The sequence below is a fragment of the Hyperolius riggenbachi genome, chromosome 6 (genome assembly GCF_040937935.1).
Source record: "Hyperolius riggenbachi isolate aHypRig1 chromosome 6, aHypRig1.pri, whole genome shotgun sequence".
Lineage (NCBI taxonomy): Eukaryota > Metazoa > Chordata > Amphibia > Anura > Hyperoliidae > Hyperolius > Hyperolius riggenbachi.
The window spans coordinates 31,670,568-31,696,919 of NC_090651.1; the positions used below are offsets into that span (position 1 = coordinate 31,670,568).

General features: G+C 44.7%; 1 protein-coding gene across 1 annotated transcript in view; it reads left to right on the plus strand.

Annotated features, from left to right (window-relative positions):
- NRDC (nardilysin convertase) overlaps window positions 1-26,352 on the plus strand; it is a 63,817-nt gene that overhangs the window by 21,153 nt on the left and 16,312 nt on the right. The window contains exons 13-25 of the mRNA XM_068239073.1: window positions 827-885; window positions 967-1,021; window positions 2,517-2,621; window positions 6,246-6,369; window positions 9,417-9,503; window positions 10,890-11,009; window positions 11,142-11,193; window positions 12,998-13,148; window positions 15,351-15,478; window positions 19,517-19,679; window positions 21,095-21,126; window positions 23,365-23,503; window positions 23,581-23,628. Of these exons, the coding sequence (XP_068095174.1) occupies window positions 827-885; window positions 967-1,021; window positions 2,517-2,621; window positions 6,246-6,369; window positions 9,417-9,503; window positions 10,890-11,009; window positions 11,142-11,193; window positions 12,998-13,148; window positions 15,351-15,478; window positions 19,517-19,679; window positions 21,095-21,126; window positions 23,365-23,503; window positions 23,581-23,628 (1,263 nt within the window). The remainder of the gene's footprint in view (window positions 1-826; window positions 886-966; window positions 1,022-2,516; window positions 2,622-6,245; window positions 6,370-9,416; window positions 9,504-10,889; window positions 11,010-11,141; window positions 11,194-12,997; window positions 13,149-15,350; window positions 15,479-19,516; window positions 19,680-21,094; window positions 21,127-23,364; window positions 23,504-23,580; window positions 23,629-26,352) is intronic.

The following is a 26,352-nucleotide window of genomic DNA, read 5'->3' on the forward strand; positions in this document are numbered from 1 at the left end:
TCGGCTTCTTCACCGCTGGAAGAAGCCCCAGGTAAGTGCAGTTTTGTTTTTTTGTTTTTTTTATGTGCAGCGCGGATCTTCCCTTTAAAGGAAACCTGAGATGGGTTTCCTTGGTGTATTTATACTTACCTGGGGCTTCCCCAGCCCCATGAGATGCTTGGGGTCCCTCGCCGTCCTTTCCGACCAATCTATTCTCTTATAAGCACCCTCTGTAATCTGGCCAGCTGCGCTTTTCTGCGCATGCACGGCTTGCATGCGCACCCCTGTCATGCTTCTGCAGCTGGGACATCCTGTGCAGTAGTACTGTGGAAAGATCCCAGGCATGGGGCTGGAGGAAGCCCTAGGTAACTATAAATACACCCATACACCCCATCTCAGGTATACTTTAACAGGCAGGAACTATATCACACCGCGCCTTAATCTTTTCCATCTCACACTTCAGTCACTTTTGGCATAATCTGTAATACAGATAAAGGATGCATTGGGGTGATTTTCTCTACATCTTGCACTTAGCAACCAATGGTGACACACAAAATGTAATCAATATACCGGAACAACTAGTGTTGGTGTTCGCATTCAGCTTATTGAAATTCAGAAACCTGAATTCACCAATCACCACACTTGTTAATCACACGGAGCACAAATAAGTGACCTCCCCCTGACCCTTTGCGCATTTCTGGGTCCTGAGTGTGGTGATGGGCGAATTCATTACAACGTCCTGGATTGCGTTGTTGGTCAGAACAGTTGAATCTTATTACCAAAGACATGTGATGAGAGCCTGGATACTAGAACTCTCATGTAGCTTTCTCTATAAATTGTTCTGCAGGTCACTCATCTGGTGTTCCAGTATATAAAGATGCTGCAGCAGTTGGGGCCTCAGGAGAGGTAATTCCTCTTTTTATATCTGCAGAAATAATCTGAACTTAAATGAAGAAGTTGTGCTAAACAATGTTTTTAATATTCTAGGATATTTCAGGAAATCCAGAAGATCGAGGCCAATGAGTTTCACTATCAGGAGCAGGTATGTGTATTGGCAGGTCGTTCTATAGGAGGATTTCCTGTACAGCACCAACGTAACCTGCTGCTTGTTATGCATCATCCTCCATTCCAAGAAGAGGCCCTAGTGCATGCTGGGAGATGTAGCGTGCCCGGGCCCTAGTGCACACCTGGAGATGTAGCGTGCCCGGGCCCTAGTGCACACCTGGAAATGTTTTGTGCCCGGGCCCTAGTGCACACCTGGAAATGTTTTGTGCCCGGGCCCTAGTGCACACTTGGAGATGTTTCGTGCCCGGGCCCTAGTGCACACCTGGAGATGTAGCAGGCCCTAGTGCACACCTGGAGATGTTGCGTGCCCGGGCCCTAGTGCACACCTGGAGATGTAGCAGGCCCTAGTGCACACCTGGAGATGTTGCGTGCCCGGGCCCTAGTGCACACTTGGAGATGTTGCGTGCCCGGGCCCTAGTGCACACTTGGAGATGTTGCGTGCCCGGGCCCTAGTGCACACCTGGAGATGTTGCGTGCCCAGGCTCTAGTGCACACCTGGAGATGTTTCGTGCCCGGGCCCTAGTGCACACCTGAAGATGTTGCGTGCCCGGACCCTAGTGCACACCTGGAGATGTTTCGTGCCCGGGCCCTAGTGCACACTTGGAGATGTTTCGTGCCCGGGCCCTAGTGCACACCTGGAGATGTTGCGTGCCCAGGCTCTAGTGCACACCTGGAGATGTTGCGTGCCCGGGCCCTAGTGCACACCTGGAGATGTTTCGTGCCCGGGCCCTAGTGCACACCTGGAGATGTTTCGTGCCCGGGCCCTAGTGCACACCTGGAGATGTTGCGTGCCCGGGCCCTAGTGCACACCTGGAGATGTTGCGTGCCCGGGCCCTAGTGCACACCTGGAGATGTTGCGTGCCCAGGCTCTAGTGCACACCTGGAGATGTTGCGTGCCCGGGCCCTAGTGCACACCTGGAGATGTTGCGTGCCCGGGCCCTAGTGCACACCTGGAGATGTTGCGTGCCCGGGCCCTAGTGCACACCTGGAGATGTTTCGTGCCCGGGCCCTAGTGCACACCTGGAGATGTTGCGTGCCCGGGCCCTAGTGCACACCTGGAGATGTTGCGTGCCCGGGCCCTAGTGCACACCTGGAGATGTTGCGTGCCCGGGCCCTAGTGCACACCTGGAGATGTAGCGTGCCCAGGCCTTATTGTATGCCAGGAGATGTAGCGTGCCCGGGCCCTAGTACGTGCCGGAAGATGTAGTTTGCTTGGGCCCTAGTGCATGCCGTGACCGTAATTCTGATAACTATTTTGTTTTTTGATTATGTGCACCTAGACACCTATGCGACTTGCATTTAAATGTGAATATTTTTTGCATAGGATTCCACAGACTTCACTCCAGCTTTTCTTCTGCAGTGATGTTGGTGTCCTCTGTATTGCTGTATTACCTGAATAAACGTGGTGTACTAAGTGACACAAGAGAATGATCTGTATATTAAATGTTTTCTTGTATGCTTCTTCTGGATAGACGGATCCCATAGAGTTTGTTGAGAATGTCTGTGAGAACATGCAGCTATTCCCCAAAGAAGACATCCTGACCGGAGACCAGCTGCTGTTTGAATACAACCCTGACGTGAGTATTGTAACGGTGTACAAATAACAGAGAAACGCTGTTCAGTGCTGCTGCTTTTATTGCAGAAAGCGTGCAACCTCTGTCAGGTGCTGTGTAGGGAGATTTTTTTTTTTCTTTTTTTTTTTTTTTCTTTTTTTGAAGCACAATACAGACATAGTAAAAAACTCAATGTACATTTCCAAATTAATTTTGAACATACACATTTATAACTTGAAGAACAATATTAATTCAGTACATATAAGGTGCATCAATACAAAATTACAGCCAATCAACGGTAGTGGGACACAGTTATTAAAGAACATCCGAGGTGAAAATAAACTGATGAGGTAAACAATTGTATCTATCCTCCTCCTCCTTATAAATGACTTTTTTTTTTTTTTTAGATATCACGCGGTTTTATTTTATATTTAAATTTAGTTTTGTATTGTTTCATTGGTCTCTGCTCAATGACACCTTCATTGAAGTATGCCAGGGCTAAAATCTATAAATTATTGACCCTTTTTTATCTCTTTCCTGTTTCAGGAAGCCATTTACTGACAGTGTTTTATGGCTGTAAATACTTATCAGTGAGGGTTATGCTATGGTCCCACCCAGGTCCTGACCCGGACAGAAACTGTGGCTTGCATACCTGATGTTTAACTCTCTTTCAGGCAGAGAAAGAAACAAATCAACACAGCATAGTTATTTGTGTGCTAGGCGCTGTACAAACACATGTCTATCTCATCATGTCACATGTCACCTCGGGTGTCCTTTAAGGAGAACATCAGATCTGGTACATTTTAAGTGTACCTCAGACAAAGGTAGTGTCAGGTTTTATACTTGGGACCTCCTCCAGCCCCATTGAGGTTGCTTAGTCCATCTGGCTCTCCCTGGGCCAAGCATCCCCTGCTGGACGGCTCGGTACTCTGGCCAAGTCGTGTCTCTCCTCGCAAGTAAAGAGAACATTGAACAATTGCTAAGGGCCTGTTTGGACACAATGTGATACAGGGTGGAGTATACCATTCTGCACTTTTTTCTGACTGTTACTACCCACGTTCCCCTTTCACCCACCTGTTTAGTGTACATGGTTTATCCTGCTGTAGTAGAAATGTTGGCTGGCCACATATTGGTATCAAAATTTTTATTGAACATTTCGGTAATAACTATAGTGTCAACATACGTACATGTAGGGAACAGTGATGCATCCTACGCAGGGGAGCCAGTAAACCCACACGTCATAGGCACAATGGAGTCTCCAGTAGCTGTTAAAGCGAGATTGTCACCATAAAAATCAAATTTCAACAGCAACTGGTCTGAGTGTATTAAGTGATAAAGATGCTAATCCTGCATTCAAAACTTTCAAAACTTTTTCTGCTATGGTTTGGAGTTATCACATACCTTAGGAGCACTGGCTCTTTAATTGCCATCGGCTGGCAGAACAGTTGCATTCCGGGGCGGTCTTTTTTTATCTATAATATATTCCCATTCCTCCTCTTCCCTTTATTTCCCCCTCCTTCTAATGACATAAGACAGTGCACTTCCTAGTATAGAGCTCAGTGGGAGTGGCTGAAGACTCTGGGAGGAGGGTGGGTAACGAATACACAATTAGCAAGAGGAGAAAAAAGAGTGAGGGGGGAAATGTCAGGATTAGCTTCATTCAAAGGTAACCAAGATGGAAACTGCCTACAATAGGATTCTCTGCTTTTCCTTTATAAAATTCACAGGAATCCTAACGTGGACAGTTCAATACATCTGTTATGTAAGTAGAACTAGTATTTATCTTCTTATATATGTTTTTTTTTATTTCTTTTTAGCATGTGCCACTTGTTCTTTAAAGGACCACAGTCGCGAAAAATTGTAAACACATGAAAACGCATACAAATAAAAAGTAGGTTTCTTCCAGAGTAAAATGAGGCATTAATTACTTTTCTCCTATGTTACTGTTGTGTTTACATTAGATAGTAGAAATCTGACAGAACCGACAGGTTTTGACTAGTCCAACCCTTCATGGGGGATTCTCAGCATGGCCGTTATTCTTTATACAGACATTCCCTGAAAACATCTATACAAAGATACTGGCCTGCCTCCCTGCTCACCGCACACTTGGCAGTTGGATGGTGCAACTGCCATTCACCCTGCTTGCTGAAAATAAATAACATCCTAAAACCTGTCGTTTCTGTCAGACTTTTACTACCTTGTGCAAGTGACAGCAACATAGGAGAAAAGTAATTTAAAGAGACACTGAAGCGAAAAAAATATATGATATAATGAATGATTACTAGAAGATTAGCAGCAAAGAAAATATTCTCAGATTTTTATTTTTGGGTATATAGTGTTTTTTTTCTAACATTGCATCATTCTATAATATGTGCAGATTACACAACACTCAGCATTGAAAATGATTCTTTCAGAGCAGTCTGTGAAGTAATGACCTCTCCTCTGGCAGAGAAAAAAGTAAATAGTTCAATAACAGTTGAGATAATAAAAGTCAGAAGACAGCCCTCTCCACGACTTTGAAAAGTCGTAGAGCTTAATGGCTTTTTTGCATAGAGATAACAACTGGAGTTTCTTAACTCTTCATGTACTGGAAACAATTAGACTGATGTATCTGATCTTGTTTTATTTCTTAGCTGTGATACACATACAAATCATAATATCATAATTTTTTTTTTTGCTTCAGTGTCTCTTTAAGGCCCATTTTACTCTGAAAGAAACGTACTACTTATTTGTATGTTTTTACATGTATTTAAAATGTAGCCATTTTTGTGATAGTGGTCCTTTTTATAAGCCTCTTGTACTGGAGGGACCTACATTGTAAACCACAATTGTAAACCGAACAAATAAACCCTGTAGGTCCTGCCGCAAGCAGTGCCATACACCTGTAGTCCTGAAAAGGGAGTATAAATGAGGATAGGGAGATTCCTCCCATCCTCTAGGTGTGCCCACCCCTTTTCCACCTGGGTGGGGAAATAAGGAGATGGGGAAATAAGAGAGAAGAGGTAGAAAGAGGAGGAGAAGGGAAAAAAAGAAAAAGATGGGAGAGAAGAGTAGGCTGGCCACATTTTTGTGTTGGATGTGTGGCTCAATTATATTGACTTGGGCCATGCTGCACAGTACAATATGACAGCCTGCAGCAGGGCTGAGCGTCAATGCACTGCATGCGTGATCAGATCTCCTTGTGGGGGTCTAACTTTACATTTGTGATCATTGCTGCCTTAAAGGGGAACTGAAGTAAGAGTTATACGGAGGCTGCCATATTTATTTCCTTTTAATCAATACCAGTTGCATGGCAGCCCTGCTGGTCTATTTCTCTGCACTAGTATCTGAATAACACCAGAAACAAGCATGCAGCTAGTCTTGTCAGATCTGACTTTAAAGTCTGAAACACCTGATCTGCTGCATGCTTGTTCAGGGGCTATGGCTAATAGTATTAGAGGCAGAGGATCAGCAGGGCTGCCAGGCAACTGGTATTGCTTAAAAGGAAATAAATATGGCAGCCTCCACATTACTTCAGGTTCCCTTTAAGTGGCTTGGATTGGTTGCACACATATTCTGTTCTGGGTTTCTGGCTTACATGGGTGGGTTTGGGCTGTGGTGTGACACAGGATGTTGCTAACTGGTCATCCTTCTTTGTGTAACATTCAGGTAATTGCAGACGCTCTCCGAGGTCTCACTCCTGACAAAGCAAACCTCCTGCTCCTCTCTCCAGCCCATGAGGGGAAGTGTGAGCTGAAGGAGAAGTGGTTCGGCACACAGTACAGTGTTGAAGGTAACGCACGATTGTGATCTTATTTTTGGGATCCTATTGTGGGTCCAAGAAGGTAAATCCATTGCTATATCCTGATAGAAAACGGTTTACTACAAGTACTGCTGCTTTCTTGCCCTGTAAAGTTAGGTTCCCACTTGAGCCAGCAGTAGCGGACAGTGTAGTGTCTGTCCTGACGGTCTGGTTGGAGATCGGGCAAACGCATTTCAATCATAGACTGTATAGGAAACCAATCCGATCTTCTGGAATAATCGCGGACAGCACAGAAGTGCAGTGTACTTACCACAATGAATCCAATGGGACGGTTGCAGACTGACAAGTGTGAATAGATCCTATTTATAAAATAGGCTCCATTCACTTTTAGTTTTCTAATGCAGTAGTGGAAACAAAGCCGGAGTTTTTTTTTTTTTTTTTTTTAAACCTCTTCTTTATCCAGCCTGACAAAAATGTGATCATGGCATGATTTATCGACGCCTTTGTTCAGCCTCTTTTCTACCTCCCTTCCATCACATGAGTTATGCTGTCTGTTCTGCACATACGAGAACACACAGAGCAGCTGTCTTGTTTCTGCACACACCACAACAGACAGTGTGAGTCACCAGAAGGGATTGAACAGAGAGGCTGGGCAGAGCTGCAGATCAATCATGTTATCAAACGTCAATACTGTTTATTTTACAAGCATAAAGGCCCGTAGTAAAGGCAACGACGGGTCCGTCGTCACCTCCCGCTGGGCGGGCGTTCCAGCGACAGTCCGGCATGTGTACGGTCTGTCTGCAGACTGATCAGGCTGTTCCTGAGCGATTCGCCCGGCGGATCGATTCAGAAACGGCCTTATCAGTCCACTGACAAACTGTACACACGCTGTACTGTCTGCTGAAAACCCACCCAGCAGGAGGTGCCGACGGACCCGTCGTTGCCTTTAGTACGGCATGTGTACGGGCCTTAAAGAGAATCTGTATTGTTAAAATCGCACAAAAGTAAACATACCAGTGCGTTAGGGGACATCTCCTATTACCCTCTGTCACAATTTTGCCGCTCCTCGTCGCATTAACCACTTCAGCACCACAGGGTTTTTTGCTTAAAAACCAGAGCAATTTTCACATTTCAGCGCTCCTCCCATTCATTCACCAATAACTTTATTGCTACTCATCAGATGTAAATGATCTATATCTTGTTTTTTTTGCCACAAATTATGCTTTGTGAGGGTGATATTTGCTTTTAGTAATTATGTTATTATCTGTGCATTTTAAAGGGAAAAATGAGAAAAAAAAAGAAAAAATACACTATTTCTCCATTTCCATCCACTATAGTTTTCAAATAAACAATGTTACCATAGGTAAAACCCACACATTGTATTTGCTAATTTGTCCTGGTTATCTCAACATTTAAATAATGTTCCTAGTACAATGTATGGCGAAAATATATTAGTTTCTGGTTTGTTTTTTGTTTTCTCATTGTACTCTATCAGTAATTAAAAGCCCTTATCTTCATGATTAACAGTAATACACTCTCATGGCATACATATTTTAAAAGCTAAGTCCCTAGGGTAACTATGTATTCTCTTTTCAATGCTGTCACTTTTGTTGTTTTTACAAGTATTTATTTGGGGGTATAGAGTACATGAAAATAACAGTTTTATTGCTTTTCATTCAGTTTTCCGGTAAAAAAAATCACATGACTTAGCCCTCAGTTGTCAAACACCACAAAATCTATTCTCTCACTTGTCACGGTTAAAATGACACCCTATATACATAATCAGATAGCTTATTGGGCATACAGCACACTGTTTACCACAAGTACGCCTATCTACTCCCCTGAGCTTCAAGTAAAGTTCTGTGGGGAGTAGATAAGCGTAGCAAGGGTTTCAAAGTGGTTAAAAGTGGTTAAAAACAGTTTTAAAAAGTTTGTTTATAGACAAACAAAATGGCCACCAAAACAGGAAGTAGGTTGATGTACAGTATGTCCACACATAGAAAATACATCCATACTCAAGCAGGCTGTACACAGCCTTCCTTTTGAATCTCTAGAGATCATTTGTGTGTTTCTTTCCCCCTGCAGCTATCTTCCACGGAAGTGTCAGGCTGTTTCTTCCTGCAGCGTGCAGACAGCTCTTCCCGTATGTAATTCATCAGTATGTGAAAGCCCAGCCAGCTCAGAGGAGGATTTATCCAGCTTGTAAAAGATAAGAGAGAAGTTGCTCTAATCTAAATAATACACAGGCAGTGTGCAGAGAGGGGCCTGGATGGGGGAGATGCATCACAGAACCACAACACTGAAGAACTTGGCAGCCTTCCAGACACAGGCCTGACAAGTCTGACAAGAGAGAGATAAGTTGATTTATTACAGAGATGGTGATAGTAGAACGTGCTGCAGTAAGCCAGAACACATTAGAATAGCTTTTGGAACTTGTAGGATGATAAAAAACAGGATGCAATTTTTGTTACGGAGTCTCTTTAACCTTCCTGGAGGTAAGCCCGAGCTGAGCTCGGGCTATGCCGCCGGAAGGCACCGCTCAGGCCCCGCTGGGCCGATTTTCATAATTTTTTTTTGCTGCACGCAGCTAGCACTTTGCTAGCTGCGTGCAGTGCCCGATCGCCGCCGATCCGCCGCTATCCGTCGCGCCGCAGCTGCCCCCCCCCCCCCCAGACCCCGTGCGCTGCCTGGCCAATCAGTGCCAGGCAGCTCTATGGGGTGGATAGGAATCCCCTTTGACGTGATGACGTCGGTGACGCCATGGCGACGGGGGAAGCCCTCCAGGAGATCCCGTTCTCCTGATCGCCGGCTATCATGTAGCGAGACTTTGTCTCACTACATGAAAAAAAAAAATTTGCTGCCCCCTGGCGATTTTTTTTTTTTTTTTTTTTTTTTTTTTTTTTTAGCAAACCGCCAGGAGGGTTAAGGAATCACATCAGTACTCTTGGTAAACACTTCTCTTGTGGAATATTGATTCATGTACTTGGATCTACCACAGGGTCCTATTAAGCAAATCCTGGCTATATCCATACTCGCTATAAGGCTAGACACTGATAATTATTTTGTGCCGTTGACAGACATTCATGCCAAATGGAAGGATCTATGGACCACTGACTTTCCCTTAAATCCAGACCTCCACCTCCCAGCAGAGAACAAATTCATTGGTAAGTATGGCTGAAGTGAATGGCTGTGTGTGTGTTCAGAGCACAAACGATGCCAGACACTGTGTACATTAAAATAGGATGAAACTCCATATTAACTGCAAAAAAATAAGAAAAAAAATCATCCAATAAGAAATGACTCATGTATTTTACATATCCTATTGTTTTTTAGTGTTCATTATCAGATTTAACCAGTTCCCCTCCTCAGACGAGTATCTACGTCTCTGCATATTTCCTCTTCACCTCACAGCTCCCACAGACAGAGCACACTGGCACTGAGCCACACACATACCGCCTGGGCATGCAGCGCCAGCGAGTGGGGATCCTGACAATATGGTGGAGGAGAGCGGCAGCCGGGGAGGAGGGGGGGTGGGCAGGATGCGGTTCTCACCGGCCGCACCTCTCTCTTTGCCTACTCTAATTGGCTGTGTGCTGCTCTGCACAGGGCAGCACAATTACATGGTACAGCAGCGCTGCACAGTCAGTGTCTGGCGTACTATTTTAAAACGCAGACCGCGATCTACCCAGCAGTCCTTCGCGATCCACGCAGTGGGCAGCCCTGCTTTTATCCGAAATAGGAAGCTTTCTGCTGTTTGCATGGTGAGATAAGCTTGTTACTATGGCTAAAAGAAAAAACCTTCCCACAATCCCACTGGCACTGCACAGTTTATGCTGTTAGGCAAATTCACCCAGACCAGACAAAAATTATAAAATTTGGGGGAAGGTTTACATATATTTTTGGGCCCTCATTTTTATTTTTTTGCTTTTTTTGGAGGGGGGGGGGGAAATGTTACAGCCCCCTTTAAAAAAAAAATGTACTGACCTTTGTTGTCCAGAAAACTTTACCATACAGTGAAAATTAAATGTAGTCCGTACATTAATAAGGTTTGTGATTAAAAATGAGTGTTAATTATAGTAGGTAAATTCCATTTCCTAAATTTTTGCTATTTTGATTGTAATTGTTTCGCAGGTAGTCTTAAAGTTACTGTAATGGTTGGAAATTACGCGGTTACATTCATGGAATCCACTAACCAATTTTAAACACATTTTCATGTTGATGAGTAGAATGTGAAAATTACCATAATGTTCCGCCAAACACACGTTCATATTGGCGGGTCGTTCATAAGTCGGGCGTCTGTAAACCGGGGACTACCTGTACATTAAACTCAAATGAACATGAAAAACACATTTTTGCATAGATTAATATTTTTGCAAGACTGCGTTCTAATTGTGTGCAGGGTAAATTTTGCAGTTGTTTTTTGCACTTAAATTGTAAGTTTTGCTGCAAAATTCCTATCATGCTAATAAAGATCGGCCACTGTTAGGAGCATCAGATCTCAATGTCTTCTCTCTCATCATCCTGACAATGACCGGTCATTTGTCACACAGCTACTGACTTTGCTCTGAAGGCCTCAGACTGTCCTGACACGGAATATCCAGAGAAGGTTGAGAACTCAGAGCTGGGATGCCTCTGGTACAAGAAAGACAACAAGTTTAAGATCCCTAAAGGTAAGGCTGGTGCAGTGAGTCATGGGGAGGGGATTCCGTGGCCACTGCTGGTGTCCTATATAAGCAGAGGTCCAGGGATAGCGCTGTTCTTAACTGGTCACTGACAATAACTCTGTTCTTTTCCTTTTCCAGCTTATATCCGCTTCCATCTAATCTCTCCAATAATCCAGCAGAAGCCTGAAAAGTAAGTTCTGTGTGTTGTTGGCAGAGTTGTCCCAACTTCTCTATAAAGGGGAGGGGTTCTGATATTGGTCTGACAGAAACCTTAAAGGAAACCAGAGAGGAACTCTCTTTAAAAACAGAAAAAGCTTTTATACATACCTGGGGCTTCTTCCAGCCCCATACGCACGGATCGCTCCCACGCCGCCGTCCACCGCTTCCTGTATCGGCAGTACCGGGTCCCGTCACTTCAGGCGGACGCGGACAATTGTCCGCATGAGCAGGGGCTCCCTCCATACCTTTACGCGTGCGGATGCTCAGTATGCGGCTGCACGCCTAAGTGTATGCCGGGAGCCCCTGTGATGTGGACAATTGGCCGCGTCCTGCCGCCGACTGGCCGAAACTACGGGACCCGGTACCGCCGGATACAGGAAGCGGAGGACGGCGGCGTGGGAGCGATCCGTGCGTATGGAGCAGGAGGAAGCCCCAGGTATGTATAATAGCTTTTTTGTGGGGCCTCTGGTTCCCTTTAAAGGATAGTAGTCACTTATTAGTAAATGTAAAATAGAAGCCAGAATACACACCTTTCTGCTTATGTAATGTGCTTTCTGGTTTTCTCCGAAGTCTAAGCAGATTAATTCTCAAATTGGAAAGTATAAAAAAAAATTGTGTGTCCACCTTTTAGATTTACTACAGTGAGGTTTTTCTCTGTTGACCATGCCTGAGAGATTCTCGTTGTGTTTTTTGTTTTTTTTACTCAGAACTTCCTCGCCGTTTTAAAAGATAAGCAGCAGCATAATAACCTTTAAAGAAATACATCTTTGATGCAGCTATTACAAATCCTGCAATACAATCTGCAGTGTGTCTACTTCCTACTTTCATGGAGGCAGATATGGGGTTAACATCCTGTGTTTACAAATTAGCAGCTCTCCAGTGGCTAAAGAGATCAAATTACAACTAGTGATTAGTTACTGATGAGGGGGAATTGGGCTTTAAGGAAACCAGAGATAACTGAGAAAGATTTTCGACATACCTGGATCGCTCCCATGCTGCCGTCCTTCGCTGTTTGCAGCTTCGGGAGCCTGGTCCCGTCACTGACGTCATCGGAGCCAGCCTACACAGGAGAAACAGCGCACTTCTCTTTCGCTATACTGGCTCCGACTGACTGAAGTGACGGGACCCGGCTTCTGAAGCTGCAGACAGCGGAGGACAGCGGCGTGGGAGCGATCCAGGTGAATGGGGCTGGGGGAAGACCCAGGTATGTGTATAAAGCCTCATCTACACGAGGCCATCCGGCGACTCAATTAGCCGCCGGATCGCCTCTTCCGCATCCCCGCTCGCGTGTCGGATTCGATCCGCCCTCGTCCCCGCCCGGCACCACTTATCTTCCGCTCGATTCCCTGCCATTGTCCCCTCGTGGGGAACGAACAGGGAATCGGCAGTTGCAAGATCCGACCAGCGGCTCGATTGATAATGCACATCGGAGCCTCATCTACGCGTGTAGATGAGGCTTAACATCTTTTTCATTTTCTGATTCACTTTAACTCTCTAAATACACACAAGGTGCAATTTTTCTCTGTTCTCCTTCTATGCTGTGCAAGAGTTCAGGTTCACTGTAACCCTTTTTATGAAAGAGGAGCAATGTGTGCTTTATTAGGTCTTTACAAAGTGATTGGGTATTGGAAATTGTTCTCTGACATAATGCTGTACTTGCCCATCACTGCATCTATTTTGCTGCTGACTCAGGCAGATCCTTTGCTTCTAATAGCCCCGAGAACATTTCTCCTGGACAGCTATTAACAGTCCTCTGCGTTCTTCTGCTGTTTCAGCTTGGTGCTGTTTGACATCTTTGTCAATATCTTGGCTCACACGCTGGCAGAACCGGCCTACGAGGCGGATGTCGCCCAGCTGGAGTATAAGCTAGTGGCCGGAGAACATGGGCTGGTCATCAAAGTGAAGGGCTTCAACCACAAGCTTCCAGTGAGTATGAGTGCTCTGGCTTGTCAGTGCAGAGGTAATATGGAGCAGCAGGTGCTGATGTACAATGTGACTCTGCTGTGTGTCTTCTCATAACATTATTCAAGCTGCATGTTTGCTAAGCATATCTGGATGGATCCCCATAGTTTCAATAGGAAGTGCCACCCCTTTGACCTTTTTAAAGTGGATCCGAGATGAACTTTTACTCATTGCATAATTGTGTTCCTTTCCTATAGTTTATAGGGCGTTCCTCAAGCCAAATATTTTTTTGTTTTGTTTTAATACTCTAATTCCCCATAAACTAAACAAGCCTTGCCCACGGCTTTTCAGAGTGCCTTGGCATTTTCAGACAGTAGCAAGGGCTTATAGGAGCTCACTCTGGGCAGGAGGAGGGGGAGGTGTTACTAGCCAGAGATTTCAGAGGCAGAGGGGAGGAGGAGGGGGGATTAGGTTTTCACAGGCTGAGGCTGGAGATGCAGATCAGCTTTGCCTGTGTGTAATGTTTACAAACAGAACATGGCTGCTCTCATTGTATTACATGAAGAAATAATCATATACTGTTGAAACTGTTTGCAGCTAGATTTGCTATGTAAACTATCTAAACTTTAGATAAGATATATAGACAAGTTACTTGTTATAGTTAGTTTTTCATCTCCGATCCACTTTAAAGGGAACCTAAAGTGAGAGTGATATTGAGGCTGACCTATGTATTTCTTTTTTAATCCTTTAGAAGCCAAATAAAGTAAAACTTTGTGGCTACAGGGCCAATTATTGTGTCTACCACTGGGTAAGTGTGCCTTCCTCAGCATGGCAGGGTATGCAGCAGTGCGGGCGGTGGTGATAGAGGTGTAATGGAGTCTCTTCCATCTTTTCTGTTGCCCCTCTTCCACCACCAGAGGGTGCTGCACTGCTGACACTATCCTCTGAGTCCCCATCACCTGTAATAACATGTGATTGAAAGTCAGTAGAGGATGCTGGGAATGTATCGCCGCAGGTGACGGAAGGGGAGAGCTCCGCTCTGCATGACCTCAGTAGGCAGGACGAGGTATGCCGACTGAAGTTAAAATGGGTGCCGCATCTTCAACTGAAATATTTTTTTTCAAGATGCTAGCGGGTTAAACAAATGCAAGTTGCGTAGCTGTCCTCCTCCTGATCCTGTGCCTCTAATGGCCCATACTCACGAGGGACTTTTGTCGCCTCAACACGCGGCGCGCGCGTGTTGCGGCGACAGGTCGCCCGTGAGTATGGGCCGTTGCCCGCGCGCGCACCCCGAACTGTCGCCCGTCGCTCATGTCGCCATGCGATTGAAAGTTTCAATCGCATGGCGACAGTCGCCGCCGCACCTCCCCCGCAACTGTCGCTAGTCCGCGTGAGTACGCGGACTAGCGACAGCAACCTCCATTGTATCAAATGGAGCTTCCGGCGGGGGGAGGAGGAACGTCGGCGACAGCTTCCGCCTCGCCGCTGGTCCCTCTTCCGCGTGTGTACGCGGAGGGACCTGGCGAGAAGCTGTCGCCGGCCTGTCGCCCACACGCTCACGTGTGCTGGCGACAGGCAACATTTGCAGCCCGTGAGTACGGGCCTTAATACTTATAGCCATAAACCCTGAATAAACATGCAGATCTTACTGGAGATGCCAAATGCTTGTTTCAGGCGTGTGATTTAGATACTGATGCCAGAAAGATCAACATGACTGCCAGGCAACTGGAATTCTTTAAAAGTAAATGGATAGGGCAGCCTCCATATCGCTCTCACTTCAGGTTCACTTTAAATGTAGATGAGAACTGCCTTATTGTCCCCTAATCACAGGAGGACTTCTGTATGCAGATTGACATCCCACTGTCCAAATTCCTTTCCCCCATATATGCAACAGCTATGGATGAGGAGTGTCATGCTGCAGCCCCCTTCCTAGGTCTTGACTCCTCCCTCCCAAGCAGCAGCAGTCATGTAACCATTGCAGCATCTTTCTAAATGTTTAGGTATTTATCCATTTTAATCCCTTACACTTGGCTTATGTGACTGAAGAGGGAGTGGTTTGAATGTACCAGGAGAGGAGCTTTAATTATTTGATTGGAAGATGCCTCTGTTGTAGGAGCTACTGTGTTGCTTGGCCCTCACTGCCTTGCTTTGGAGTGTGTAAATCAGTGTTTTGTACCGTAAGCAGTAATGACCTCCGCTGTGCATTTCCCCTTCTGTATTTTCTAGCTTCTTTTCGAGTTGATCGTCGACCATTTGGCAGAATTCTCAGCCTCTCCTGACGTCTTTGAGATGATCACACAGCAGCTGAAAAAGACTTACTACAATCTTCTAATAAAACCAGAGAAGCTTGGAAAGTGAGTGTTCATTGCTCCAGATGTTCTGTCAGCCGCCTCCTCTGATGTTACGGGAGTGTCTGGGGAAGTAGCAGAGAACGGTTGTATGTTGGGGAAGTTACCGTATCCCATGGTGCATCTCATGAACAGGCCTAGCGAGGATCGGGGTTCTAGTAGGATGGGCTGGATAGGCTTTTGGGCCAATGCTGAAATCCATGATATTATTGAAATCACCTGATCTAATTGATGGGGTTTGCAGAAATGTATTGGAAGGCCTACAACAATTTGAATCCCCAGCAGAAAATAATAAAATAATTCAAAGGTACATAATACACCAAGCCTGCAGAGGACTTGCCAAAATGAATAATATTGATCTTCTGAGCCGTTTATGATGTGGAGAAAATAGAGTAAAGTTTGTCATAGTGGTATATTTTTTTGAACTACTTTTAGTTCCCTCTTCCATGCAGCATTTGGCGTTTAGTGGTCCCTCTCCCTCCCCCATGCAGTGTCACCTGGTGTCTAGTAATCCTCCTCCCACCTCCTTATTGTTACCTGGTGTCTAGTGGTCCACCCTCCTTCCCCAATACAATGTACCCTCTCTTCCCTCATCTGCTAGTAGCAGAATAATAGCGGCGGAGATGGATCAAGATCAATCTCACCTGATCCAGGGGAGGACAAACTCCGACACTCTTCGTGTCTCCCATCAGATTTGTCCTGTAGCATCTGCGCTCACTCTCCACTTCCTGGTTCTGGCACGCATAGAGCGAGTGCAGGCCCAAGAGTAGAAATAGTGAGGGTGTGCTATATGTGGGAGAGTGCCAGCTCCTATATAAAATAGGTAACCAACTATGGAGAATACTAACTCAGTGAAGCGTTAGTTCTCCTCAGATCGGTCAGATGGGTTCTTAACCAGTCATACCAACAATATATATTTTTAGTATCACATATATCCCCAATGAAATAATGAGTCTCAGACCAAGATCACTTTTTATCTTAAAATAAATGTATTCTTGTAATAATAAACATAGAATATACAAAGATCACATAGAACAGGGTTATTATAAAAAAGGCAATAGTAAAAATATCTAGCAACATTTCTCAGCCATCAGGAGTACATAAATTAAAAAGATACGTACCACCTCCCTTACAGCATATCTCGGCAATGTCTTATCTGAACAGAGCCTTGACCTATATTTATAGGGGACATCGTACCTAAACCAAGTTTCACTCACGTGAGTTCCACAGTCGTCACAAGAGACAGACATGTGAGGGGGAGTTGGCCTTGGATGGGGCCAACTTGAAATTTACGACTCCAGGGTTTATGCACAGTTGAATGGGTCACTTAAAGTTCATTCTCTCTAGGTGAGAGTTGAATTCACAGAGTTTACCTAGAGTTTGAGCTTACTGGGTGAAGGTTCACCAACAGTTTAGCTTACTAGGTGAGAGGGTATCTATAGTTCATAAGCAGTTCATACGGTTATTATAATTCACAGCACACCAGATATAATAGGATTATTAAACACACACTGCACATGATATAATAATGCAAACAGTTACATTAGTCATATACCATAAGATATGCATATATGTTTTTCTAATTATAGTGCTTACACTATTTCAGTTTACCTAATGACAACCTGATAATAAAGATTAAATATGTTTGACAAGAGAGAGGAAAGAAGTTTCCACTCCCCACGCATCTCCTGCACTGACCCGAGTATAAACTGAGATTTTGTTTTTGGAGGTAATGTTAGGAGTAGAGTTAAAAAAAAAAAAAAAAAAAACTTGGTTTATGCTCATATATACAGTATTTCTATATATTACTTGGTTAGATTAAATAAGTTTAAAAAAAAAATGGCTCCTTCGTTTAGTACAGAGATGGAGAAGGGAGCAGGAACATGTGTTGCCGGGAAAATAAGGGGTTTGCACTAACCAGGGCACGAATGAAGACAAAATTCTGTTTGTGATGAATATTTTGGTGCAGAGATTTGAAGCTGACAGATTTTAGTTAACCTCCCTGGCGGTTAATTTTTTTTTTTCCAAATGGGCAAAAATCTTTTTTTTTTTTTTTAAATTTTTTTTTTGTTTCATGTAAAGCTACCAGAGTGGTAGCTACATGAAACAACACTAGAGGGCACATGTGTCCCTCTAGTGCGATCGTCGCCGGCACTAATAGCAAACAGGGGAGCGCGTATATAACGCGTTCCCCTGTTTGGCTTCTCCTGTCGCCATGGCGACGATCGGAATGACGTCAGCCGACGTCCTGACGTCAGGCGCACCTGATCCAGCCCATAGCGCTGCCCGGAACTCATTGGTCCGGGCAGGGCTCTGGCGGGGGGGCCTCTTTCGCCGCTGCGTGCGGGCGATCGCCGCAGAGCGGCGGCGATCAAGCTGTGCGCGCGGCTAGCAAAGTGCTGGCTGCGCGCACAGCACTTTGAATGTAGCGAATCGCCCCAATAGAGCCAGAGAAATCCTCATGCACGGCATAGCCCGAGCTCAGCTCGGGCTTACCGCCAGGGAGGTTAAAGGACAACCGAGGTGACATGATGGGATAGACATGTGTATACATAGTGCCAAGTACGCAGATAACTGGGCTGTGTTCTTCTTCTTCTCTCTCTTTTTTTTTTTTTTTCCCCCTGCCTGAAAAAGTTAATCAGGTATGCAAGTGACAGTTTTTGTCTGGGTCAAATCCTAGCATAACCCTCACTGATAAGTGATTACAGCCATGAACACTTTCTTGTCAGTACATGACTTCTGAGAGCAGGAAAGAGATAAAAAGGGTCAATAATTCATAGTTTTGAGCTCTAGCATACTTCAATGAAGGTGGCGTTGAGCAGAGACAACGAAGCAGTAAAATTTGTTTTCCTCATCAGTTTTTCACCTTGGATGTCCTTTAGCACTGACACCTCACTAGAGTAGTAAAAGTATCCCGCATGATACGCCCAACCCACTCACCTCTATTTAAAGTGGATTCGAGATAAACTTTTACTCATAATTGTGTTCCTTTCATATAGTTTATTGGGCATTCCATAAGCCAAATACTTTTTATTTTTTTTTAATACTCTAATTCCCTATTAACTAAACAAGTCTTGTCCACAGCTCCTCCAGTGCATAGGCATTCTAAAACCCATGTAGCAAGGGATTATGGGAGCTCAGTCTGGGCAGGAGGAGGTGTTACCAGCCAGAGATTGCAGAGGGGAGGAAGAGAGGGGAGTGAAGTTTTCACAGGCTGAGGGCTGGAGATGCAAAGCAGCTTGCCTGTGTATAATGATCACAAGCAAAACATGGCTGCTCTCATTGTATCATAGGAAGAAATAATCATATACTGTTGAAGCTGTTTGCAGCTAGATATGCTGTGCAAACTATCTAAACTTTCGATAAGATTATATAGACAAGTTGCTTGTTCTTAGTATTTAGTTTTTCATCTCAGATGCACTTTAAGGCTAATTTCACACCAGGACGTTGCGTTAGAGGGGGCGTTAAGGTCGCATAACGTCCCCCTAACGGAACGCCTGGTGGTGCTGGATCTGGACGTCAGAGTGAGCCGCGTAGTGCAGCTCACTCTGGCGTCAGTGATGCCGTGATGCGCACTCTTGTGCGCATGCGGCATCACGTGGTCCCGCCGGCCAATCGCCGCACAGAGTGGCCGCTCCAGGAAGTAAACACTGCACGTCACAACGTCCAGTGCATATTAATTAGCCATGTGCCTGGCCGCTCTCCGCTCCTCCCCAACGTTACTGAGCATGTGCAAGCAGTCTAACGCGGCTCAGCCGCGTCTAAAGTACTGCATGCAGTACGTTGCCTTGTGACGCAGCGTTACAATGTAACGCAACGTAGGCACTGTGAACAGCCCCATTGATTTTTCATTACTGTGCGGTGGGCTGCGTTACAGGCTGCTCTAACGTGCGCCTGTAATGTCCCACTGTGAAACCAGCCTAAGAGTAGTACTTTTATTACTCACAAGATGCATTTTTTGAAGACTTAGTGTTGCTGATCTCCATGGTAAAGTTCTTTTTGTGAGATCTTGTATCTGAAGCATGTCTTGTATTTTTTCTCCAGAGACGTTCGCCTCCTCATTTTGGAACATAATCGATGGTCTATGATTGAGAAATACCGAACCATCCTGAAGGGTGTAAGCTTGGAACAACTCACCTCCTTTGTGGAGCAGTCCAGGTCGCAGCTGTATGTGGAAGGCTTGGTACAGGGTAACTTCACCAGCAAGGTGGGTGAGACTTCTAAAATATCAGGATTTAGCACTTGTGTGAAGTGTTTCCAAAGTCGCATGTAACAGGAGGGGTTTCTCAGATCTTTCCTTGTCCATCCAACACTTCATATTTTATGACTGTAACAAGTGGTTAAAGGGAATCTGAAGTGAAAATAAACTTATGAAATAATGAATTGTGTGTAGTACAGCTAATAAATAGAACATTAGTAGCAAAAATAGGTCTCTTATTGTTTCCAGTACAGGAAGCGTTAACAAACTTCACTTGTTATATATGCAAAAGAGCTCTGAGCTCTTCCACCCAACTTGCTACAGTTCAGAACTTCTACATCAAAGAAACAGTGAGAGGCAGCTTCAGATATGGTTTTCCTGTAGGGTAGTTCAAAAGGTCATTAGCTGTACTCTGTTTCATAGTTAAAAATACAATGTGTGGTTTGTAAATTGCATATTGACAGAGTGATGGATTGTTATATGAAGAAAAGCTATATAACTGAAAATAAAGATGACTCTTCTTTTTTTTTTTTTTTTTTGCTTCTAATGTTCTATTAATTATCCGTACTACACATACAGTGCATTATCTCATAATTTTTTTTTATTTTTTTTTCTTTCTGCTTCAGTGTCACTTTAAAGGAAAACTCCTCTTGTGAAAAACTTTTATTTTAGATTGGTTAATTTTGTTTTCTTATGTGCATATAAAGTAGTCACTTTAGTGTTTCTAACTGTAACTGGTAGATAGGTGTGTTAGTTTGCTTACAATTAGGCCAAGTGTAGAAAACGAGTAACAATCTCGCTGGCTCTGTGTAGTGAATTCTACAGCCAGGAAGGAGTTTCTGGATAATGTCTTCATGACCGTAATCCAAACAGAACTGTTGCCAAGTTTGTAAAGAAAATAAACTTGAGGTTACTGGAAGTTTTAGAAGCTCCTAGCTGCTCATAACTCCATCCCCTGCCCCCCTTCGATCTATTGTGGACGCATCCCAAAAATACCTACGTCACTCCTACATTGCTGCCTACTCCGCATGACATAACCACAACCATGCCTTCTTCCTCTCCCCCACCGCTTGATATATGTGGCTGATGCCTCCACATCTGCTTATGTAACCACCATTGAAGCTCCCAGATGGGCCACTGTAGGATCATGGGGGCCCGCTTCCAGAACCTGACAGGGACTAGGATAGAATCCCCAGTGGGATGTCTTTTGAAGGGGTCTTGTGAGTATATGGATGGGAAGTTTCAGGGAAAGGGGAACCACTTGCATGTTAGGTGTGGTTCGATGGTATAGAGGGGAACAGGGACTTGATAACATGCATATTTCTGACTGCCGAGTGTGCCGGGTTTTCTAGTTCTGATAATGAAATCAGTTCTGTCTGTCAGGTTTTTATAACTTCCCAGTTTTTATGTCCTTTATTCCCCAGGAATCCAGGGAGTTCCTGAACTATGTGATCAGGTGAGTCTATATGTGGCTTCTGCATAGTCTATGGTGTGTAGACAGTGGTGTCCTACAGCAAAATTTATATGGGGTGCTCAGATTTAGGCACTCTTAACCTTTTGGAGACCGCCTCTGTTAGATCCTACGCTGCATTTGTGGCTGTTCTAGCCTGATGAGGCATAGGATCTACGCTGCCCGCCGTTTCCGCTCCTGACGAGATCGTGCGCACCCAAGAGGGGAGATTAAGCTGTCATATGACAGTTGACATCTCCCCTCAGTGATCAGGATCACGTGATTACTATGATCACCAGCGGATCATAGTGATCACTGTGACAACTGCAGCGGGGGGGAAGAAGAGGCCAGCATTTCCACTCGCTCTGACGTCAGTACCGGGTCCTTGCTTGATGACATAATTAAGCCGCAACCCGGAACTGAGCGGCAGTACGAGTGGGGATGTCGGCGAGAGCAGAGGGGGCTATTGCGGCTCATCGCTGGAACCTGTGAGGTGAGTAAAGGCTTCTGGTGAAAGGGGCGGGGACATCTGGCTTAAGGGGGGACATCTGGCCCAATATGCCAAACTGGGGATCCGGCTGCCTGACCCAACACCTCCCCCCCTTCCCCCCCCCCCCCCCCCCAGCATCTTGCAGTCGATGGAGATTTATGGGATGCACATCCAGGGCACGAAGCTCCTGTTCCACCACACCCCAAAGATATTCTATTGGCTTGAGATCTGGTGACTGTGGGGGCCATTTTAGTCCAGTGAATTATTTTGCTCGAAGTAGCCACCAGAGGATGGGTACATAGTGGTCATGAAGGGATGGGCATTGGCAGAAAAAATGCTCAGGTAGCCCGTGTCATTTAAACGATGCCCAATTGGCACTAAGGGGCCAAAAGTGTGCCAAGAAAACATCCCCCACAACGTTACACCACCACCACCAGCCTGCAAAGTGGTAACAAGGCATGATGGATCCATGTTCTCATTCTGTTTACGCCAAATTCTGACTCTATCGAGACTCATCAGACCAGGCAACATTTTTCCAGTCTTCAACTGTCCAATTTTTTGGGGAGATCGTGCAAATTGTAGCCTCTTTTTCCTATTTGTAGTGGAGATGAGTGGTACCTAGTAGGGTCTTCTGCTGTTATAACCCATCCACCTCAAGGTTGTGCATGTTGTGGCTTCACAAATGCTTTGCTGCATACCTCGGTTGTAATGAGTGGTTATTTAGTCAACGTTGCTTTTCTATCAGCTTGAATCAGTCGGCCCACTCTCCTCTGACCTCTAGCACCAACAAGGCATTTTTGCCCACAGGACTGCCGCATACTGGATGTTTTTCCCTTTTAACACCATTCTTTGTAAACCCTAGACATGGTTGTGCATGAAAATCCCAGTAACTGAGCAGATTGTGAAATACTTAGACCAGCCCATCTGGCACCAACAACCATGCCACGCTCTAAATTGCTTAAATCCCCTTTCTTTCCCATTCTGACATTCAGTTTGGAGTTCAGGAGATTGCCTTGACCAGGAACACACCCCTAAATGCATTGCAGCAAATGTCAAGTGATTGGTTGATTAGATAATTGCATTAATGAGAAATTGAACAGGTTTTCCTAATAATCCTTTAGGTGAGTGTATATGTACCATCTGCAGTCTATATACGGTCTAAGTTTGAGTCTGTGCAAGGGACGAGCTCCTGTCTCCTACCCCTTCTTTTGTCTCTTCCCTTTATTCATTATTTTGAGGATGGTATCCTGGCCCAGAGTCAAACCTGGGGCCCTAGCACTGCAAGGTAAGAGAGGGCTATTCATTACACCAGTGATCTGCAAAATTGGCTCTCCAGCTGTTAAGGAACTACAAGTCCCACAATACATTTGCCGTTATGAATTATGACTGTGGCTGTCAGACTCCCGTAATGCATTGTGGGACTCGTAGTTCCTTAACAGCTGGAGAGCCAAGTTTGCAGATCACTGCACTACACCATTGTGATGCCCATACTACTCCAGTGTGTCTCCGTTCAGCATAGTCTTCAGCTCACCACCTGGACCATAATTCTTTCTAGTGAATAATTGTCCATAACTGTTTGCTAATCAGTGGCTTTTACAGATACAATATAGAGTTATTGTGTACTTTGGCAGGTTTCATGCAGTCAGTACCTGGGAATAGGAACACTCTGTGTGAACGTAGTCTGAACTTGTATGATAATCTTCATTGTGTGGCTTTCTATGCATCGGATGTAATCTGCCATACTTCTCCTGTAGAAAGCTGCAGTATCGGCCTCTGGAGAAGAAGATACCGGTGCAGTTCCAGGTGGTTGAACTTCCCACCTCTCATCACTTGTGTAAAGTGAAATCTCTCAACAAAGGAGACACCAACTCGGAGGTCACTGTCTACTACCAGGTGAGGGCTGAACTCTCTGCTGATCTGCCCAAATAACTATGTCCTCTACAACATTCTGACGCTTGTGTTTATTACAGTCCGGTGCTAGGAATCTACGGGAGTATGCACTCATGGAGCTCTTAGTGGTAAGTGCCTGTGTCTTGTCTTTGTCATTACATTTGCAATGTAGTATTCTCAGCTCTTCCTCTTGTCTGCTTTTTCTGCTGGATGGGCACGATTATTATTATTATTATTATTATTATTTCGTATTTATATAGCGCCAACATCTTCCACAGCGCTTTACAGAGTATATTGTCTTGTCACTTTACTGTCCCTCAGAGGGGCTCACAATCTAATCCCTACCATAGTCCTATGTATGTATTGTGCAGTGTATGTGTCGTAGTCTAGGGCCAATTAAGGGTGAAGTCAATTAACTTATCTGTATGGTTTTTTTGGAAGTGGGGGTGCCCGGGGAAACCCGCACAGACACTGGGAGAACATACAAACTGCAGATAGTGCTCTGGCTGGGATGCAAGGCAAGAGTGCTAACCGCTTTGCCACTGTGCTGCTCAAGAAAGCATTGGAGATGGCCAATCAGTTGTCATTTACACACACAGTGAAGGATCAGGAGGCAGAAGCCCATTCCCAAATGTTATTTTTTTCCTTTCTGCTGTATGCAGTTCTCTTCTGACCTATCCTGTGTCAGAATGATGGCTCCATTCACACTGAGAGGGGCAGAGCTCAGTACAGCAAGCTGCGTCTGCAAGATGCAAATTCTTAAAGGGAACCTAAACTGAGAAGGATATGGATGTTTCCTTTTAAACAATACCAGTTGCCTGGCAGTCCTGCTGATATCTTTGGCTGCAGTAGTAGCTGAATCACACACCTGAAACAAGCATAAAGCTAATGCAGTCTGACTTCAGTCAGAGCACCTGATCTGCATGCTTTGTCAGGGGCTGAGGCTGAAACTATTAGAGACACAGGATCAGCAGGAGAGTCAGGCAACTGGTATTTAAAAAGGAAAAATCCATATCCTTCCCCGGTTAGATTCACTTTAAAGAGGAGCTGTCAGCCATACTATCTCAGAAAAAACACACATATAAAAGTAGATAAATTCTTGCTCTACTTACATAACATATGTAGTTAATACAGAGGGTGGCGCTACGAACAGGCAGAGCCGAGACTCGAACACTGGTTGCCTGTGTCAAAGGCAGAGCCCTCAACCACTACACTATCCAGCCACCACTGGCTGGACTATTCCGGGATGTATAGTTATTATGCACACAATACAATATATATATGAAAGGATAACGTCAGTTTTTCTAGGTATATAAATTTGTTTATTAAAAGTACAATTTCACATAAATATTAAGGTCTGATAAAAATGCCAGGCTTGCTCACAATTAAAACAATGGTCATCTGAATATTTCAAACCAACAACATTCACTCACATATTTCATACTATTATTAGGTATGCACTCTCCTATGCCGTGTTCTCACATGCATAAATCACTCACAGCTTGCACACAATGGAGCCACCTGATCCAAAAGAGACAAAAAAATGATAAAAAATAACCTAAATAAGAAAAAATGTATACAAAGATCTCTTCTGTTCAAAAATTGCCCTCACAAGTTCTGTGTAGCACTATAGTCTGCTGTAACACTGTAGTCTGCCATTCTAATAGAGCTGCCAAATAGCTTTTGTTAGGAGTGCTTGCAATAGTAGTGCTTAATCGCGTTTCTCATAAGGTTACTCACGCGTCTTCTAACAGTTATTGATTCTCTCCATGCGGTCTCCGGCCGGTAGCCTCGCACTAAAGTCCCCCACTCAGAGTGCAGTACGTCCGCTTCCTATGCGTAACTGTATCCGCGTAGTTCCAGCAGTACAGTAGCGGTGAAATCAGCTCTGCCTATAGCTTCCGGGCAAGTGGTTGACTGGGAGTGACGTCACTTCCCCCTGGAGTTTATTGCGTTCCACCTTGCTTTCCAACGCGGCTGTCAGTCTCCAGGCTCGTTTTAGCAGCCCGTGGATAATGCAAGAGTGTCCACACTGGTAGCTCCTCTATCAGCTTGCTCAAAACTCCTTTTAGATCGACATGTTTCAATGGCTGACGGCCATCTTCCTCAGGATCAGGGTCACCAGCCATTTCCCACTTCCTGTTTTATACACAAGTCCAGCCCTTAGCCTGCTGTCTCCTCTTAAAGGGGAACTGTCCTTTTTGTTATAGTTGATATTATCTTTATGTTCCACAGCAATTCTGTATCTTGTTAAATCAATTGTCAATAATAATTAACCTCCTCCACATTTCTGCAGAGTTACACTGCTTAGGGATACAGGTGTTCCATTGATCAGGTGGTTCCCATTCATACTATGTTAAAAAGCCAAACATTTCCCATTCCTCATTTAAACCCCTTGGTGTCATAGTATTTAAATTAAAAATCCACTGACTTTCCTTCCTAGACATTTTCGCTATGTAGTTGCCACCTCTCAGGTCCCTCCCAACAATCTCCAAGCCAAAGTATACAACATCGTTTATTTTACTTCCATGCTTCTGTTTAAAATGTTTTGAGAGGGGGTGTTCCTCCCACCCCTTTAGGATGTTGTTTAAATGCTCACCTATTCGCCTATGGAGTTCCCTCTTGGTGCGGCCTACATACCTCCTGCCGCACGGGCATATAATGCAATAAATGACACCCTTAGTGTCACACGTTATCAATTCTCTGATTTTATATACTTCTCTCCCTTCACTGAGTGGGGGACTTAGTGCGAGGCTAGTGGCGCCATCCTCTGTATTAACTTTTTTTGCTCCAAGTATTGGTAGGGGTAAAGGGAAACCCCAGACCTTGAGGAATAGGCAGCTCTAAATTAA